Source organism: Sminthopsis crassicaudata, chromosome 5 (assembly GCF_048593235.1).
Source record: "Sminthopsis crassicaudata isolate SCR6 chromosome 5, ASM4859323v1, whole genome shotgun sequence".
NCBI classification, from domain to species: Eukaryota; Metazoa; Chordata; class Mammalia; order Dasyuromorphia; family Dasyuridae; genus Sminthopsis; species Sminthopsis crassicaudata.
This window is the reverse complement of record NC_133621.1, coordinates 107580943-107600481: the sequence shown is the minus strand read 5'-3', so window position 1 is coordinate 107600481 and position 19539 is coordinate 107580943. Positions and strand designations below refer to the sequence as shown.

Here is a 19539-nt window from a genome sequence, read left to right as displayed (position 1 = left end):
TCTCACTCATGAATCATAAGCTTTATTTTCTAGGGAGGGAGAAGTTGCAGCAGAAACAGTGCTGGAAGATAGAAAATTAGGGGCTGATGTCCACACTTGATTCAGGCTGAGTTTATGTTTCTGATGTGGAAGTGGAAGGAAATGAAACACTTATGGACTATTTCACAGTTAATGTCAATAATAAAATTAGTATTTTGTATATTTCAGGGTACACATTTCAAATATATTAGAGGTGGGAAACATTGTGGAGAAAGATTGATTTGTCCATGGGTAAATAAGTAACTTTAGTTACTTTGAGTTTAGTGTTTTAAGGTATCCATCCAAAAAATAGAGGTCTATCAAACCATTGTCTCTTCTGGGATGTTCCTGACTGGGAGAAGAAATATCTTTACATTCTTGTTTCCATCTTCCCCCTCGATCCCATTGAAATCTGACCATTCTCCTCTGTGGGATGATGCTCCCTTTCCATTGCTTCCCCTCTGTGTGCTGGCTTGGGCCAAAAGGGGATATATGAGAGCCAAGAAGCAGCACAGAACTTGGAGCCAATCCCAAAAGGGAAGCTGTAGATCTCTGAGACTTTCTGGGCCTCCTCTGTGTCCTCATGTATGTGGTTCCATGTTGTAAAACCTCTTTCTTCCTGACTTCCTAATGAAAAAGAATAAGAAGTTAAGAGTGAGCTGAGCCCCGTGGATCTGTAGCATTTGGAATACTGATAGGGAATTCCATTCTTTGGGACAGACCCAGTTGGAGAGCCTTGTAACAGTTTCCTAAAATAAGGAGGTTGAACTAGATGAAGACCCTTTCAGCTCTAGAACTCTCTCTTCCCTTACAACAGCTCATGATCAGACATTTAGAACTAGAAAATATTTAAAGATAATTTAGCCTGACTCATTTACTTCACAGATGGAAAAAACCAAGACACAAACACAAAAAATCACTTTTCCAAAATTACCCTCCCAGTTAATGATAGAGATGGGATCAGAATTCATTGCAATTTCTATAACAAGCTGAATATTTCACCATTCTGTGCTTCTGTATGCATTCTTCCTCTTCTTACTTGGAGCTTTTTTCTTGCTCTGTACCACATAATTTATCCCTCTTCCCTCTATACATTTTTCAGGAAGTCAAAAGCAATTGACTCAGTTAGAGCATGTTCTCCCTATCTGGTATCCCTTCAGCATTTATATTCTTGGTTTGTTCTGAGAAGGTAAATGGGTGCTTGTTTTACTCAACCACCTTGAGCCATCACCTCAACTAGGCAGTAGTTTTATAGAACCTGTCATGGGAATCTTCACTTCATTTCTATCTCTTTTCCCCTCAATATCTCCCTCAAATTTCAATTTTTACCTTTTGGGTAACAGAGACCAGAGTAGGGATTCTGTGAGTGTCTCCCTATCCACCCCTGCTCTTACACAAAAGTGAGTCAGCCTTACCTGGGATGGTGTTGTCAAGCACAAAACCCAGGAATCCACCCACAAACATCCCAGTGGTGAGCAGAACCTGGACCACTTGATCCAATTGGGGAATTCCTGCAGTGGATGAGAGGAGAAGAATGAGATGGAGGAACTAGGGAGCTCCCAACACCCCAACCCCCTCTGAGCCCCCACTTTCACCATGCCATCCCAGGTTACAATATCAGGGAGAGATCAGGCCCTCACCTGTCTGGATTCGTTCTGGATTCTTGTTCACCCAGTTAGGAACAGTCAGCCCACAGTAGATGGAGAAGCCAAAGACAAAGAGGTTTCTGGAAGAGTTCATGTCCACATACTGCAGGAAGAAGGGATCCCTACAGATAGCCCAAGAGTGACTCTTCCCACCAAGGGGGAGCTTCTTGATCAATCCTGGGACAACTGACTCAGGAGGAGGGAGGGGATAGGGGGGAAGGATTGGAATCAGGAGTCAGATCTCTCTCTCTCTCTCTCTCTCTCTCTCTCTCTCTCTCTCTCTCTCTCTCTCTCTCTCTCTCTCTCTTCTCTCTCTTCTCTCTCTCTCTCTCTCTCTTCTCTCTCTCTCTCTCTCTCTCTCTCTCTCTCTCTCTCTCTCTCTCTCTCTCTCTCTCTCTCTCTCTCTCTCTCTCTCTCTCTCTCTCTCTCTCTCTCTCTCTCTCTCTCTCTCTCTCTCTCTCTCTCTCTGCAAATTAGAAACTAAATGGAATAACTAGACAAAGGATGGAGATGGCAAAGGGGATAGAAATGGAGAGCAAATTCCTGTTTGGGTAGTGTGATTCTGGAAGCATGATCATCGAGTTAATCTGCATGGATTCCTAGGAGCTACGTGACTCTAGAGTCAAAAGTAAGTTTATTTTGACAGGGAAATTCTGAATTTGGCTGTTGTCATTTGAGATGTAGAGTCAGAGGAACTTCTTCCTAACCCTGGTCCTATCATTTAACAATCCAAACTCCTGTGAATTTATTTCAAGAGGAAAAATGTTTCTGAAGGTCCTTAAAGACAAATACTGCCTTGAGACGTAGGCTCAGTGCCTTGCACATAGTAGGTATTCATAAATGTTGAACTGAATTGAAAAGATGCCTGTCTTTACCTGTAGATTGGAAATTCCCACAGCCGTGATAACTCCAAACATTATTAGGAACATACCCCCGATCACAGGGGTTGGTATGGTGGCAAACGCAGCCCCAATCTTCCCAAATACACCCATCAGGAGTAGCACACAGCCAGCAGCAATGATCACCATCCTGCTCCCCACCTGCAGTCAAAGGGAGAGCTGAGAAACAGGAGGACTCGGGACCAGCCACACATCTGTCAGGGTTCTGGAGGGATGGCCGGGGGTCCCACTGTCACAACTCTGCTAAAGGGAAAAGGAGAGGAGGCAGACAGGCCTGAATCCCCACCCCAATCCTGCTCTGAGGCAGAGAACTGGAAAGGACGTGGAGAGAACCCTGAGCTCCAGCTCCCAGCCGGGGGTCTCTTCTGTCTCCCCTTAGAATATAAGCTCCGTGAACAAAGATCGCTTCTGTGCTTTGGGACCACTCCCAGCACCCAGCACACTGCCTAGTGTGTGACATGCACCTGATCAATACTTGTTCATCGATCGGCACCACATCGAGAAGGCTGCCTGATCCTGGGAGCAGCCCATGGTTCCAGATGCTCTCAAAGCTTATGCGCACTGCTAACTAACTAGCAACCTTCGTCCAAGGCAGGCTTGGGGGCTTTTCTAGTTCCATGTAGGCGTTACATATGTGCATGTGTGTATCTATGTCTCCCTACATACTTACATCTATGCCTTATCAACAACTGTGCTTTATATCTATGCTTATATCCAATAGCGTGATAATAATAATCAATCTACATTTACATTTACATCCATATCTATATTTATATCTATATCTACATTTATATTTACATCTATATCTATGTCTATGTCTATGCCTTCTTATATATCTAGCTATCTATCTACTCTTTCCAGTAAGAGTATAAGCTCCTCTAGGGCAGAAACTGAGTATCCATGTAGACACTCATTTCCAAGGGCAGTGACCATTCAGAGAATATGGTAGTTGTGTACAACATTGCCTTCAAAGGTCAGACCTAAAACCTAAAACAAAATCCTTAATGACCCGTTCTGAATCTATAGAACATGAATGTAATCCTTTCTTCAAACAAAATGGCCTTAGCTGTGTTTATCACCCTTCCTGAAAAGGACTACTTCTTATTCACCATTGGAGATGAGCAAATTAGTGGACTGGGTCTCCAATGGCCCAGAAAAGTCGTTGTAACTTCCAGAATGCCTGGCAAATTTTCGTATATAAAATTAGATGCTCCACAGGACCTGGCTTGAGGATAAGAAACCTGTATAGGGCAGCCACAGGGCCCTGAAGTCAGTCGTGGGTGGCCCTCACTCAATCCTATCATACTAGAGACAGTTCTTATCTTTTTTTCTGTCTCCTCTCCTCTTCCCTTTTTCTTCCACTTCCATTCTCCCTAACTTCCCTTTCTGTTTCCAGATAATGATGGGCTAAATCTGTTGATTGTGGACTTCCCCAGGCAATGAAGATTGTCATCATTCCCCTCTAGGCTGTAACAGGACTTCCTCTATGATGCCCTTGTCCTTTATTTTGAAGTTTACTCCAGCCCTGAAAGGGGCCCATTGGTAATACCCTCCCCCCATGGCCTCTTCCTTTGATTTGGACAGCTCCTCCAAGAACTTCCTTCCATTTAAGGGGGGAGCCCAGATCAGCAGTGTCCTGTTTACATCTTAGCTCTGGCAGGGTCCCAAACCTCTCCTTGGTAGCCCTTAGAGATGGAGAGGTGTAACCTTGGACTTGGCACTTTATCTCACTGTTTTTACCTCCGAGGTAATTAGAAAGGAAAAGTGTTATAATATTCCTATTCTCCAGATGCAGCTCAGAAAGAGAAGTTGTCATACACCTTCCATTGGTCAGGGGTTTTTAATCTTTTTTTATGACATGAATTCCTCAGGCAGTCTGGGAAAACCTATAGATAACTTCTAAAATTAATGTTTCTAAATGCAAAAAACACATACAATTTCAAAGAAAACCAATTATGTTAAATACTTTATCAAAAAAAGATTTTTAAAACAAGTTCCTGGATTCTAAGTTAAGAATTCCTGCCCTATAGAAAACTGAACAAGGAGTAGTTTGCAGGTTATAGTCCAGACCAGTGGTATCAAACTCAAACATCCTGCTTAACATTAACTATGTTATATGGTATTTTTATTCTCTATTGCAGTTAAACATTTCCCATTTTATATATGGAAATTTGCCAGACATTCTGAAAGGTACAATGACTTTTCTGACACAATCCACTAATTTGTTCCTCTCCGGTGGTGGCTGAGAATAGTCCTTTTCAGGAAGGATAATGAGTGTAGCTAGATTTTAATCTAGTTCCAAGCCACACCTGGGAGTTTTGAGGCCCCTGAAGCCTGCCAGTTTGACACCTTAGGTCTAAAGGGCCTACTGCCGCTAAGCACATCCCATGAGCATGGAGTTCTGGTATGGCCCAAGCCTGATTAGGAAGGACTGAGAAATGAATGAATGGAGAGTTAGAAAATGAAGGCGATGAGAGCAAACAGCTTCCTGGGATTTGGGCAGTGAAGGCATTTAGAAATAGATGATACTGGGAGGAAATGGCAGGGTCAAATGGAGATATTTTAAAGGACAGGGCAGAGCTCAGGATGCTTATGGTTACCAGGAGACAGTAGGAGTGGGGAGAAGGGAAAAAAAGATAGACACTCAGAGAACCAGAGAGACAGACAGGAAAACAGAGACAGAGGCCTTGCTCTGTCCAACCAATGTGGGACCGAGAGGGATTTTTCATCAATATGCCCTGTAGTCCACAGCTTCCAATTGAATGACTTCTACACACTACATAAAATAATGGAACTGTTGTGGATACTTATAATATTGTTTCCAGATAATGATGGGCTAAATCTGTTGATTGTGGACTTCCCCAGGCAATGAAGATTGTCATCATTCCCCTCTAGGCTGTAACAGGACTTCCTCTATCTATGATGCCCTTGTCCTTTATTTTGAAGTTCACTCCAGCCCTGAAAGGGGCCCATTGGTAATACCCTCCCCCCATGGCCTCTTCCTTTGATTTGGACAGCTCCTCCAAGGACTTCCTTCCATTTAAGGGGGGAGCCCAGATCAGCAGTGTCATTGCTTTCCAGTCCACACTCAGGCTCTTCTCTTACCACCTCCCCTTGGTGCCTTTGTCTTCCCTCCCTTTTACAGTTTCCTTTTATGTGCTGTCTGTAGTTTTCTCTACTTACATTTGTAATCCCCAGATTTAGCATGGCATTTGGCACATAGTAGGTGTTTAATAAATGCTAGTTGACTGATCCTGCTAGGAATCATCTGTTCTTTACTCATTTGGCATCTAAGAATTGTTTATATTCACCTCATTATCTTATCTTTCTCTTTTAAGTGGGTTACAACAGTGTAATCCTGTCTGACTCCTGTGGATTGTAAAATAGAGAAAATAATAATAATAGAATGTCTCCTAAAGTTGTAAATCTCAAACAAAATAACATTTGTAAAGTACACAGTACAGTGCCTGGCACATACATTCTTGGGATCTCAGAGTACTTATCTTTAAAAGGAGAAGAAGAGATTGTATGGCCCCTAAGGTTAACTTGGACGGCTGGATCCTATAATCCTGTGATTTTTCAGTAAGAATCCACTGGTTTGTGTCCCTGAACTTTGCTCTAGCTGGTCAAACATGAGCGGATTTGCGACTGACAGCCTTACCCTGGTGATTCCCAGCGCACCAACGTTCTCGCTGTAAGAGGTGGTGCCGTTCCCGGTGCCCCATGCCCCTGCCAGGAGGCAGCCAATGCCCTCAATGCCAATACCCCGATTGATGGCATGTTTTGGAGGGGGCGGAGCCCCTACGAGCCGGGCGCAGGCGTGATAATCCCCCACTGATTCCACCATGGAGGAGATCACCCCGGCAATGATACCAAACACGCCAGCCAAGCTGATGGTTGGAAGTCCCCATTGCCCTAGAAAAGAAATACAGAGAGCCAGTCAATTTAAGGGACATTAACCCAAAATCAACCTCATCTCTACATCTTCCCTCCACCCACAGGTTTTGATAGTCGAGGGGGGGGGAGGGAGGGAGAGAAACATGCTTGTGAATCTAGATTAAACCACACAAAGTGGCTATAACATTGGACTGGGAGTAAGACACGTATATTCAAAGCCCAATAGACATTCTAAACAATAGTATAATCATGTTTGGGGCACAAGAATGAAATTAGATCCTGGGCATTTCTTGGAAAATCAAAGTCTTCCACAAACGCTCTATGGACTGAGCTTGTATGACCTTCATAACTCAACAGGACCTTTGGGATGTGAATTCTTGTCATAATCCTTCTGGTTGTTGGAAGGGAAAGCCTGATATCAGTAGGGAGAGAAAGCACCAGAAGTCAGGGCCTTCTTGGGGACAGCTTTAGGGTATTTAAGAGCTGAGGGAAAGAATCTGAGAAGTTCTCTTCTGGGACTGTCCTTCCTGTCATAAACTAAAAAGCCCAGGCAGATCTCTTAGTCCCCTTTCTTCCCCTACTCAACAAGGACCCAGGGCTATGGCAGAATAGACACAATGTACCATCCTGTTCCTAGACCAACCTCACTTGAGATAAAAAATGAACTAGAGGAAATAGTGCTACTCCATTTTCTCCTGGGGATAAGGAGGAGTCAAGATGAAGAGATGATTAACTTTCCTTCCCGTTCAGTCCCTTATACCCCCAAGACTTGTCTGGTTCTGACTAAATTAGGGAAGTACGGACTCTGCAGTGGGATCGCCTGGAGCAGGGGAAAGGGTACCCGATCTGAAATCTGCTGAGTCTAAGGAATTGTTACTTGGAGACAATTCTCTCAACAGACTCGGTTTCCAAAGAAATACAGTGTCAAACTCACTCTAAAGGGAACCTTGATTCTAGTTTAGTCTAAAGTCTTTTAGGACACCCTGGTTCTTCTCAGAGTTCTCTGGAAGAGCCCTTACTCTGTCTCCCACCCTGCCTCTCTCTCATAAGTGCCTACCTTCATAGTCTCATATCCCCTCCTGTCCCCTTAAGTCCCTTTTGGTCTCATGCTTCCAAGGCCAGATTGATGTGAACCCGGTATTTGGGGACACTGCATCCAGTGGAGCAAGGTCCATTCTGTTCCCCTAGATCTTTGTTTTTTGAATGCAGTTTCTCCTCACACCTGAGAATTTCCACTGGGCACTGGCCATACCTGGGTAAGGGATGCGGAACCAAGGGGCCTGGGACAGTACACTGCCTTTGATATCTGTACGGGCCAAATAACCATATGCTGAAGGGCTCGAGGGCAAGACATTGGTGACAGTAAGCACAAAGGAGATGATCCAAGAAATGGAGAGCCCCAGTAGCACCTGCCCAAAAAAAGAAACAGTTTCATCATTCCATGCAAACTTCCCTAATTTTAACCTAAGCTGCCTGCCTCTCAGAAAGGGTGGGGAAAAGGAAGAGGGAACTAAGGAACTATTCTTGGGTCAGAAATTATTCTGAACTAGTGGAAATCTGTCATTTCACAAATAAGAATACTAAAGATAAAGAATAGAAATAGAATACAGATTGGCCAGAGACAAAATTTGTAAAATTTGTAAAAAGAAAGGAAAAAGAGCAATAGGTAAGAAGTCTTGGGCTCTAGCTATGTGACCTTGGTCACTTAATTTTGGATCCTCAGTTTCCTTTGGCAGCCTGCTAAAACCTATGGACCCCATCTCAGAAAGATATCTCTAGGGGGCATAAAATAAAATGCACAGAATTACAAAGGAAGACAATTTAGATATATGTAAAATTTTTTAAAAATATAAGCACTCTAGGTCAAAAATCATGACCTAGCTAGATTGCCTTTGGATTCTCTTCCAACTTTTAAATTCTGTGACTGTGATTAAGAAGAGCCAGAAGAAAAGGCTAAGAGTAAACTCCCATGATTCTTTTTTGTGGGGCAGAAAAGAGTTGCTAAAATTATCAACAGCTTAAGAGTAAATTAAGCAGAACCAAGAAAGTAACAGAAACCTCTACAGCTGTGTAAGTAAAAACAAAATAATAAAAGAACCTTGAAAGCTATGTAATTATAATGACCAAGCTTGGGCCCTAAGATGAGGTAAAGAGATACATTTTTCTCCTTTCTTTGGGAAGTTAAGGGACTATTGATATGAAATGTTAGTTTAAGTTTGCAGCCTTAATTTAGATTCTGAAGGTATTTTTGTTGTTCAGTTGTGTCCAAATCTTTGTAACTCCAAAGAAGAGGGTTTTGTTTTTTTTTGTAAAGATACTGGAGTGGTTTGCCATTTCCTTCTCCAGCTTATTTTACAGATGAGGAAACTGAGGCAAATAGAGTTAAGGGACTTGCCCAGAATGGCAAGCTAATATCTGAGGTTGAATTTAGGTCTTCCCAACTCCATGTCCAGGGCTCTATTCACTGCACTACATAGCTTCCCTTTAGATTAGCTAGACTGATTCTGGGTTGATTGATTAGGTTTCTTCTTTGTTCTAGGGGAAGGCTCACTATGTAGAGAAGGGGACGGGGCCTATTTGGAAATGATAAGGATGTCAAAACAAAAAAGAGTCAACAATTTTTTAAGAACTCAAAAATATAACTTACCGGGAAGATCTGAAACAGGTAGAGCTTAGAAACATGGCACTTCTTGACTTGCCCATAAGCAGGTACTGGCACGGGGATGTTTTTCAGGTACTGAGAAAACAGTGTGATGAGGAAGATGGTTCTGGAATGAAAAGAAAGTAAGTCTGGATTACTGCTATTTATCATGAAGAGATTTCAGATCTTCCTAAGAATGTCCACTTTCTCCGCTGCTTCCTTTCCCTTCCACTACAACTCCCTCTTTCTTCCCATCTAGACTACTGGTGAAACCTCCTATGTGATTTCTGACCTTTCCATAGCATCCTTAATACTACTGCTTAGAGAAAACTTCCTGATGCACTGCCCTCACCATATCATTCCTCTACTCAAAAACCTTCACTGGCTCCCCATTATCTACCAAATAAAACAGACTGCTGACCCCTGGCAGCTAAGGCCCCATCAGTTTGGCTCCAAGTGACCATTCCAGTTCATTTTCATGATGTTTTCAAAACTGATCCCAGAGTCAGAAAGAACTGGAGTGAACTCCTAAGTCTCTCCATTGCTCTCAATACTCTCAGCAACTCTTTAAGACTGTAAGTTATAGAGAAGGCCCCAATCTGCAGTAGTAAAGGGAATTTGGTATATGGAAATTGGTGCCAGGATTTCTCTATACCAAAGAAGTTCCTACTCCAATCCTGACTTGAGGTCCTCTATATTTTGGTCAAAATGATTATGCTTCATCCCCAGTTTTCATTTTCCATTTTTCTACTTTTTATTTTTTCTATTTTTATTTTCTATTTTTCTATTTTGTGCTATTTTTCATAGTTGGAATATTGTTTTGTTTTCTTTCATCTCCATATATTAAAATCCCTCATTTCATTCATGGTCCAACTCAAGGCTCATCTCCTCCATGAAGCCTTCTCAGTAGTAGGTTTAAAGTCAGAAAACATGGATTAGAATTCCAATTCTCCCACTTCCTGACTAGGTGACTTTTCTAGGACTCAGTATATGTAAAATGAGGTTAGATTCTCAATGGCCCTCAAATTTCCACCCACTCTAATCTTAAGAATGTGTGAAAAGAAAAATTAACAAATCAATAAACATTTATTAAGCTCTTGCCATGTGCTAAATGCTGCGGATGCAAAAAAAAAATGCAAATACACTTTTTGTCCTCAAGGAGCTTATGTTCTAATGGGGGAGAAGACTGCACATTAATCTGTACATCTAAAATATGTATGGAATATATTGAAGGCAGTTATAGAGGGGAAGGTACTGATAATTAAAAGAAAGGCAATTAAAGTATAAGAAGTGGTTCTTGATAGAACCAGGAGCTCATTGTACACAGTAACAGCAACACCATGGGATAAGCAACTAAGATAGACTCAGCTCTTCTCAGCAATACAGGGATCCAAGACAATTCTAAAAGTCTTGTGATGGAAAATGCTATCCAGTTCAGAGAAAGAACTATGGAGTCTGAATGCAAATCAAAACATAATATTTTCTCTTTTTAAAAAAATGTTTTTTTGTTTCTCATTGTTTCCTCTTTTTTGTTCTGATTCTTCTTTTTACAACATGACTAATAGGGAAATATGATTAATGATTGTACATGGATAGCCTATATCAGATTGCTTGCTATCTTGGGGAGGGAGGAGGGAAAGGAGAAAGGGAGAAAAAATTGGAACTCAAACTTACAAAAATGAATATTGAAAACTAGCTTTACATGTAATTGGAAAAAATACTATTAAGTGGAAAAAAAGAAAGAAATCTTCCATAATAAGACATCATTTACCTGATTTACACTGGCAGCATTCAAATACTACTTGAAATCACAGAGTTTGAAAGCTAGAATGGATGTTAGGGATCAACTTCTATGATTATTATAGCCTATAAGTTAAAATGTTCATGTCATTTTATCTATTCTTTCATTGACTTAAACAATAAAGTTGTCTTTAATAAGAAGAAAAGTAGGAGGGGGAGGGGAACTCTTGAGCTGGATCTAAAAGGAAGCCAGGGATTAAAAGAACAAACATTAGGAAGAATATTTCAAGCACTTCGAACAGGGAAAGGGGAGATTTAGCACCATGTGCAACAGCAATTATGTCAGTATGGCAGAAGCATGGCAGACACTGAGAGTAGTAATATATAAGAAAACACTGAAGAAAAGCAAGGGGGAAAATTGTAAAGAGTTTTAAATGCCATATTGGAAGTTTATATTTGATGTTAGAGGTAACAGGGAAACCCTGAAGTTTGCTGAGGAGGGAGCGACAAATAAGATCAGACTGCAATTTAGGAAAAATCACTTTGGTAGCTGTGTGGAAATGTGAAGGTTTTGCCTCTTTTATTATATTTCTCTATAAAGCAGCTGTGATAGACACAAAGGCATGTTGGCTGTTTGATTGAATGAGGAGAGACTTGAGGCAGGAAGCCCAATTAGAAGTCCAAGTATAAAGTGGTGAGGCCCTGTGCTAAGGTTATGGCTGTACATAAGAGCTTTTGTGATGGCAGAAGTGACAAGATTCGACAATAACTGGATTTGTGGGCTAAGCCAGTGAGGAGCTGAGGATGACAATGCTATTTGGAGCCTGGGTGACTGGGAAGGATGGTGGGGCCACCGACAATAATAGATAAAAATGGAAAATGGGTGAATGGAAGTGTGTGGGGGTGGAGAATAAGGAGTTCTGTTTTAGTATGTTGAGTTTGACGTGCCTATGGAAGACCCACTTTTAAACATCAAATAGACGGTTGATAATTTGGGAGTAGACTCAGAAGAGAGACAGATCTGGGAATCATTTGCTTAAAGATTGCATTTTAACTTATGGGAACAGATGAGATCACCGAGGGAAGAGATCACAAAGGGAAAAGAAAACATGGCAACATGACATAGATGAAGATCAGCAAAAGAGAATTAGAATAGCAATCAGGTATCACAAAAACTCAGGGAGAGAGTATTTAGATGAAAAGATGTTCAACAGTGACTAATGCTAGACAGGGCAGGGAGGATGAGGATTGAGAAAATGTTATTGGATTTGACAATAAAGAGAGCCCTAGTAACTGTGAAGAACAATTTCTGTTGCCCGAGAAGCTGAGAAATCAGGTGATTTTGAAGAGAATTAGATTTCAGAAAGGGAGGCCCCAAGTGTAAATGACTTTTTATGTTTAGCTGAGAAGGGCAGAAGATATATAGGATGGGGCTGAAAGTATCAACTGAGAGGTCTGAGGTTCGTTTGTTTTTTAAGAATGAAGGAGATGCTAATTTTGTCCGCCTGCATTTTGGGTTTCCTTCATAAGCTAATTGTACACTATTTCAAAGTCTGATTCTTTTTGTACAGCAAAATAACTGTTTGGACATGTATACATATATTGTATTTAATTTATACTCTAACATATTTAACATGTATTGGTCAACCTGCCATCTGGGGGGGGGTAGGAGGGGAAAAATTAGAACAAAAGGTTTAGCAATTGTCAATGTTGTAAAATTACCCATACATATATCTGGTAAATAAAAACTATTATAATATATATTTAAAAAATGAAGGAGAATGAAGGCAGTAGGGAAGGAAATTATAAATAAGGAGAGATGGAAAATTAGAAAGAAGATAAAGATTGTGGTGGTGATAGTAGTGGTGGTGGTGGTCAAGATGCTGTAGAAGCAGGAAATGAGGGCACGAAGGGTATCTACTGAGCAGTTGTCCTTCACAAGTAGAAGGGCCATCTCTTTATCAGAGACTAGAGTGAAGGAGATAATGGGGAATGAGTGTTACTAATAGTTATTAACTCTGCTAGTTATAACAGGATGCTAATGGGGTCGAGTTCAATGAGCCCGATGTTTATAATGGTTATGCTTTTCCACAAGCTGTACCTCTCACTTTGATGAGATGTCTTTCTTATAAGTAAGATGTCTTATAAGAAAGTGACAAAGGGGATAGGAGAGAGTATGTGGCCATGGGGTATTCAACGCTTTCTCCACTGATGGAAAAGTCACTCACAGGATATGTCTTTCTGGTTATAGGCAAACAGGATCAACCTAATATCTGAAGGACACCATTGCTATTACTCTCCTTGCTGTAAACATCAGAATTCAGGCTTCCCTGCGGGGAAGAGGGATTAGACATGACTTACTTGGTCCCACATGGGAAGAATTTGGAAAGACAAATTTAGGTCTGACATAAGGAAATGCTTCCTAACAATTAAGGAAGTCCTCTCCCTCCCTAATTTCTCTTCATTCATGATCTTCAAGTAAAAGCTGGGGAGACTTTTCAGGTATTCTGCAGAGGATAACTTTTTTAGGTATGAATTGGACTGGATTGACCACTGGACTCCTTTCCAACTTTGAAATTCTGTGATTCCATCAATTATCACTTTAAGTCAGAGTATAAATGAACTACAGTGACTACTGACCACAAGTTGATTTTCTCAGTAGATAAGATTCCAGGCTCATCCCGAAAGGAGCTGGTTTCCCCAGGGAACACTTACATAGCGGAGATGCCCCAGTGGATCCCAGCATCAGTCCCTGCAGAGTCAAAAAGAGGCAAAGCCACAAGGGAGATGGTTGGGGCAATGGTCAGGGGGCCAATGAATCGCATCAGGAAGCCAATAAGGCCAGAGAATCCCACAATGATCTGGACACAGGAAGCCACCATGATGGCACCCTGTAACTGAAAAAGAAGAGCTATACTTTTATATTTCTTGAATTGATATCAGGATTGAATGCTCTAGTCCAGCCCCAGGCCACCAATCCACACTACAAATTTTACTTCTTCAGACAGTAAATCAGCAATATCTAGATCATGGATATCTTAGAATGTCAGTGGCAAAAGTTTGAAATTTAAAGAACTGGTGGAAGGTCACCACCAAGAAGAGACAATGTGGCTTAATCTAATTGAATATGAATAATTCCATTGATTCCAGATATAAAAAAATAAATACATAAACATTAGACAGCAGAATTTTTTGATTGATGGCCTTGTTTCCTTAGTGGTGTGATTTGTCTGATTCATTATAATACCGAACAAACCTAATTACATGACCACTGAAGAGCCAGGATTCTAACTTCTTAAAGAGATAGCATGATACCTGAGCAATGGCAAAGCTCAATCTCTGGAGAGGCAGTTTAGTTGAAGATTTGGATTTGCGGGTTACAGTATCTAGGCTCAAATCTTACCTCTGCCATTGATTATCTGACCATAGCACTTAATACTTTATATTTGTGTTTTTTCATTTGTGAAATGTAGTTGTAATAATACCTCTACTGCTTACCTAATAGGACTGTCCTATAAATTTCACATATAACACTTTGCAAACTTTAAAATATGACCTAAATGTCAGCTATTAGGATTATGATTCAAAGCAATTTGACCAAAAAATTGCTAATTACCTACTACGTACAAGACACTGTGCTAAATTTTTACCTTTGCTTGGCCCAGTGAAAGCATCAAGGGGAAGCAGCTCACACCATCATCAATTTCAAGAGCTTTTATTTGAGGGCACACAATGTGCTTTATTGATGTAGCAGATAAATGCATAAGGACAAAACCCTGTAATTTCACTATAGAGGGAATTCTTGGATGAAGAAACTCCAGCATTAGAGCAGTTTTTTGGCCTCCAGTTATTGTTCGAAGAAGCTCATTAAACTGTCTGAATTGTCTCCAGAAGACTGAGAATTTGTTGGATTTTTGGAGGAACGGGGAAAGAACAAAGGGGTTTTCTCCTGCATGTCCCCCATAACATCCTTCTCCTGTCTTTTATTTTTGTTCCTACTTAATGTCCTAAAATGGTTTTAGATAGCTCTCCAGATAGTTTCCTGAACTGGGGCAAGACCCTTACAAAAAGATACACTTATCTGTACATTGCCAAATATCAGTCTAATCTCCAAGAATCCTGAGCAGCACTTGGAGTCCTGGTAAGGTGAATGATTAATGCTTCTTGGTATAATCAGCCAAGAGAGACTTGGAAATTTTTACTTAGGAGCTTGGAATTTAATGTACCCTACTACACATGATTTGCACGCACAAATGTGACTGTGCAACCTTGAGTTGATAAATCTTTATAAAACTACAACATTCCCACCTGTTTTGAACTATTTCTCTGGATTGGCTAAAAGAATCCCTGAGGGCAAGTATGATAATCTTTTGAACCACTTAGATGAAAAGTAAAAAAGGTTTTCAAAATATTATGATTGAAATTTCTACTTCCATGGTCTCTCTGGCAGTCCTTTTCTCCTTGTTTTAGCTCTACAATCACCACCATTCCCCAGGGCCAACACTCAGCCTTTTCTCCCCAGAATGATTACCTCTCGAATCCTTTTCTGCCATTCTTCAATGAATTCCGGAGAGCTGACATTCACTTGTGTGGCATTGAGAGTCCATTCAGGGCATTTCCATGCAGGAAGAGAGAGCATCGCCAAGGATGGGGTCAGAAAGGCGAATGTCCCACCCTGGAGAATAGGCAACCTAGAATAAGAGGACAACAATGGGATTATTTAACCATATCTTCTAGTTTAGCTAGGAAAGAATGCCATCTGTGGATGGCATGATGATTATTTTGAGGATTGGTTTGGGGATTATCATTTAATCCAATTCAACCAAAAAATTATTAAGTATCTACTATGTGAACTATACTAAGTTTTTATATTTCCCTATAATTTTCTTTATCAAAACATTCTGGCCTGACCCCTTGATCCTAATGCCCAAACCTAGTGAGTAGAAAAAAAAAACACTGACCATCTAGATTTGAGTTCAAGTAACAGACTCTCAGACTTGGATGGACCTCAAAAATTATCCAGTCTAGTTATCTAGTCCTCTTGACAGCATTCCAACAAACACTCATATAACCTCCATTGAAGAGCTCCAGAGCCTTAAAATCTACTTTCCAATTCTGTCTTTTTGTATTTTGGACAGTTGGATTTGTTAGAAAGTTTTTCCTTCTATTGAGTCAAAAATCTGTGTTCCTGAACACATCCAATCTGTGTTCCCAAATCCATTGCTCCTTAAGTTTTGGGTTTGCCAGTTATTAGCAGAATGACTTTGGACCAATCATTTAATCTTTCTTTTATGTTTAATTCATTCTGAGCTTCAATTTCCTTCTATGTATCATGGGGGTAATTATACTTAAACTAGCTATCTTTCAGAATTGTCAGGATCAAATGTAATAATAATGACCTTGTAATTATAAGGAGACAACAACCTGAACATAGTAACTGAAACACTGGTGGCAAAAAAAGGAAGAAGGTTGCTAACTCTGCCCTGTCTCCCCAGAGTTGCTAAGGATCTCCTTAAGATTTGTTAAAGCTTCTGTCAGGATCATGATGGAGTTGAAAGGCATTTTCTTATCCTAACGTAAATGTCAAAGTAGCAGGGGGAACTCCTAAAGAAGGGTATGGAGTAGGAGGTCATTGGGGGAAAAAAGATCTGTGCTTGTCACAGCTGGCTATGGTTCTGACTAACAAAGGAGCTGAAAAGATGTTAGAAAATAACAATACTTCTTTTGAGGAAGAAGTTTCTGCAGTTAAACAGCTCCAACACACAGTAGTAATAGCTTAGGGGAGAAATAGGAAGTGAAATCATATGGAAATAGCAGTAATGGAGGTAGAATAAAACAGAAACAAGCTACAGATTTGAGAGACGCTTCAGCTAAGAAACAACACTTAATAACATGAATTAAGGGAAGAAGATAGGGGAAAGGAAGGGAGCAAGCATTTATTTAGTGCCCATTATGTGTTGGACATAGAATTCTGCTTACAGTTGAATTAGTAATAGGTTTATATTTGTGTTCCAGGGAGAAACATTACTTTTTAGAGTTGGCAGGTGGTACAGTGGACAAAACTGGGCTTGAAGTCAAGAATACCTCAGTTCAAATTCAATCTTAGATAAAATGAGGAAAATAGTAGCACTTACTGCCCAAGGTTGTTATGAGGATCAAATGAAATAATATTTATAAAGTTCTTAGAACAGTGCCTTCTACATTGTAGATGCTTAATAAACATAATAAATATTTGTTCCTTTCTTCTTCCCTTCTATCTAAAATATGAATTTCTACTCCAACAGATGCTTGGTACATTTTAGATGCTTAATAAATATAATAAATATTTGTTCCTTTCTTCATCCCTTCCCTGAACCAAAAATGAATTTCTACTCCAACAGATAATTTTCTACCTCTACTAAATACATTCAATGACAGTGTTCTTATTATCCCACAAGACAATTTATTCTATTGTGGTACAGCTATTTTTGTGTTTGTTTTTTAAATTCTTATTTATATTTAAAACATAATATTAAGTAACTATAATTTATAACACTGTATAACTCTCATCTATAGTCCTAGTTCTGCCCTAGAACTATCCAAGATGAGCCTAGTCTTTCCTATGACAGCTTTTAAGATATCTCATTTTTCTTCAATTACTCCTCATATGTGCTGATTTTCAGATCTTTCACAAGTTTGGTCACCCTCTTTTAGATTTGTTCTAGTTTGATAAAGTCCATATTGATTGAAACACTCACTAGCAAAGTGGCCAGAAAGGCAAATATTCCATACTTAAGAGCAGGCAGTATGGGGAAAGATTCACGGGAAAAGATATTGTCTAAGTGGGGGTATCGTCTAGGATGATGGTTCCCATTGTGAAGGCCAAGGATCAGTAGGGGCCTACACCAATCTCTCAGTTGGACCATGGCTAAAGCTGGTGTATGAGTGAAAATCCCACTGAGCACAGAGGAGAAAGGAGATGTTTATTCTAAGGTACTTTCTTCTAGTACTTTCAAAAATCTATGATTTCACTCCCTCCACCAATTCAGATAGAAACCCCTCCACAGCTTCCTAAATGGTTGAATGAATTTTTATGGACAAAAAAAGAATCTACAGTAAAACCTGCCACAGTTTGCACTTTGCTGGCAAAGCCTTCAAGGACTCTTCGTCACCACCACTCTACAACAGTCAAGTTTTAATGGAGACTGAGCAACTTTAATTTTGGTAATTCACCAACTACAAATTGGGAATAGAGGAACCAATAGGCCCAAAGAGAACAAAGAAAGTATTTGACCGAGATGTAGAGTTTTTAATAGCTCTTTTTTGTCATTGCAAATAATTAAATATTATTTTTATTTTTTTTTTCTGAGGCTGGGGTTAAGTGACTTGCCCAGGGTCACACAGCTGGGAAGTGTCAAGTGTCTGAGACCACATTTGAACTCGGGTCCTCCTGAATTCAAGGCTGGTGCTCTATCCACTGCACCACCTAGCTGCCCCAATAATTAAATATTAAGGGGTACCTATCTAATGGTCAACTCCAAGTAAGATTTTTTTAAAAGAATGAGTTAGAATATAGTGGACCATTCTGCTCCCTACTATGTTTGGCCTCAGGCAAAACATAGATTATAATAGATTAATGTAATTGAATATCATTGCCCAATAAATAATGATGAAATGGACAATTTCAGAGAAACTTGGCAAGACTTGTATAAACTGATTCAGAGTGAAGTGAGCAGAAACAGGAAAAAAAAATTATGCAACAGTAACATAAGGAAAAACAACTTTGATAGACTTGAGAACTCTGATCAATGCAATAGCCAATTACGATTCCAAGACCAATGATAAAGTAGACTGTAGGAAAGAAGAGAAAAGAGAGGAAGAAGGCAGCAGAAGAGGAGGAGGACAGAGGTAAAGGGAGGGAAAAGGAGAGAATGTTAGGGACTCAGAACAATGGTAACTAGCCTTTTATTGAGCACTAGGCTTCCTACTCAAAGTGGAGTGGGATGGGATGAAATTATACCCAGTCTGCACAGATTCATTCACATTCTGACACTGACTTTGTGACTCAGACTTGTGTCATTTGGACACAGCATCTATTGGTTCTGTTACAGAGTCATCTCACCAATCAACTTCACCAGCTGATTCACCAACCCTCCTTCTATTTTAATCCTCAACTCTCCCCCAAATGCAAAACTACAGGGATTCATAGCCAACCACAAATTTCTAACAACAGTAATCCCTCAGCCCCGCATGATTTCACCAATATCTAATCAATCTCACTTATATTATTAAATATTCCAATGACATTAAACCTCCTTTGATTCTCTGCATGTTAAACATCTTCCACCACAGACTCTCGGGGACCAGCACCCCTATACGTACTGCAGGATAACAGATCACTTCCAATACTCAGGTGCTCTCTCAGACTTGGATGCCGCTCTTTCAGTCAGTCATAGCACCCATTTTTGTGTGACATGCAATCACTCTTCTGATCTTTAGTGGGATCTTTAGTGGCTTCAGTCTACTGTGGACCCACAATTATGTGGCAGCCACTGTGCCTCAAGAATTGAAAGAAGATGGCTGCTGCTGGTTGATGATGGAACTGGAAATTAGAATGACTCATGAAACTACCACAGAAGCCAACAAAAACAAAATCCCATGTATGTTTTGAAAAGTTTCATCTTAGGGAGTTTCAAAAAACTGACAGTGCTCTCAGATA

General features: G+C 40.3%; 1 protein-coding gene across 2 annotated transcripts in view; it reads right to left on the bottom strand.

Annotated features, from left to right (window-relative positions):
• Positions 1-168: 168 nt before the first annotated feature.
• The window catches only part of LOC141543041 (solute carrier family 23 member 1-like), a 34740-nt gene continuing 15369 nt past the window's right edge, over positions 169-19539 (bottom strand). The window contains exons 4-12 of one of the 2 annotated variants that reach the window (XM_074267844.1): positions 15373-15532; positions 13557-13738; positions 9108-9228; positions 7713-7869; positions 6225-6478; positions 2540-2704; positions 1659-1767; positions 1434-1529; positions 169-645 (exon numbers count right to left, since the gene is read on the bottom strand). In XM_074267844.1, the coding sequence (XP_074123945.1) occupies positions 389-645; positions 1434-1529; positions 1659-1767; positions 2540-2704; positions 6225-6478; positions 7713-7869; positions 9108-9228; positions 13557-13738; positions 15373-15532 (1501 nt within the window). In that variant the 3' untranslated portion in view covers positions 169-388. The remainder of the gene's footprint in view (positions 646-1433; positions 1530-1658; positions 1768-2539; positions 2705-6224; positions 6479-7712; positions 7870-9107; positions 9229-13556; positions 13739-15372; positions 15533-19539) is intronic. The other variant, XM_074267845.1, reaches the window with a different exon arrangement.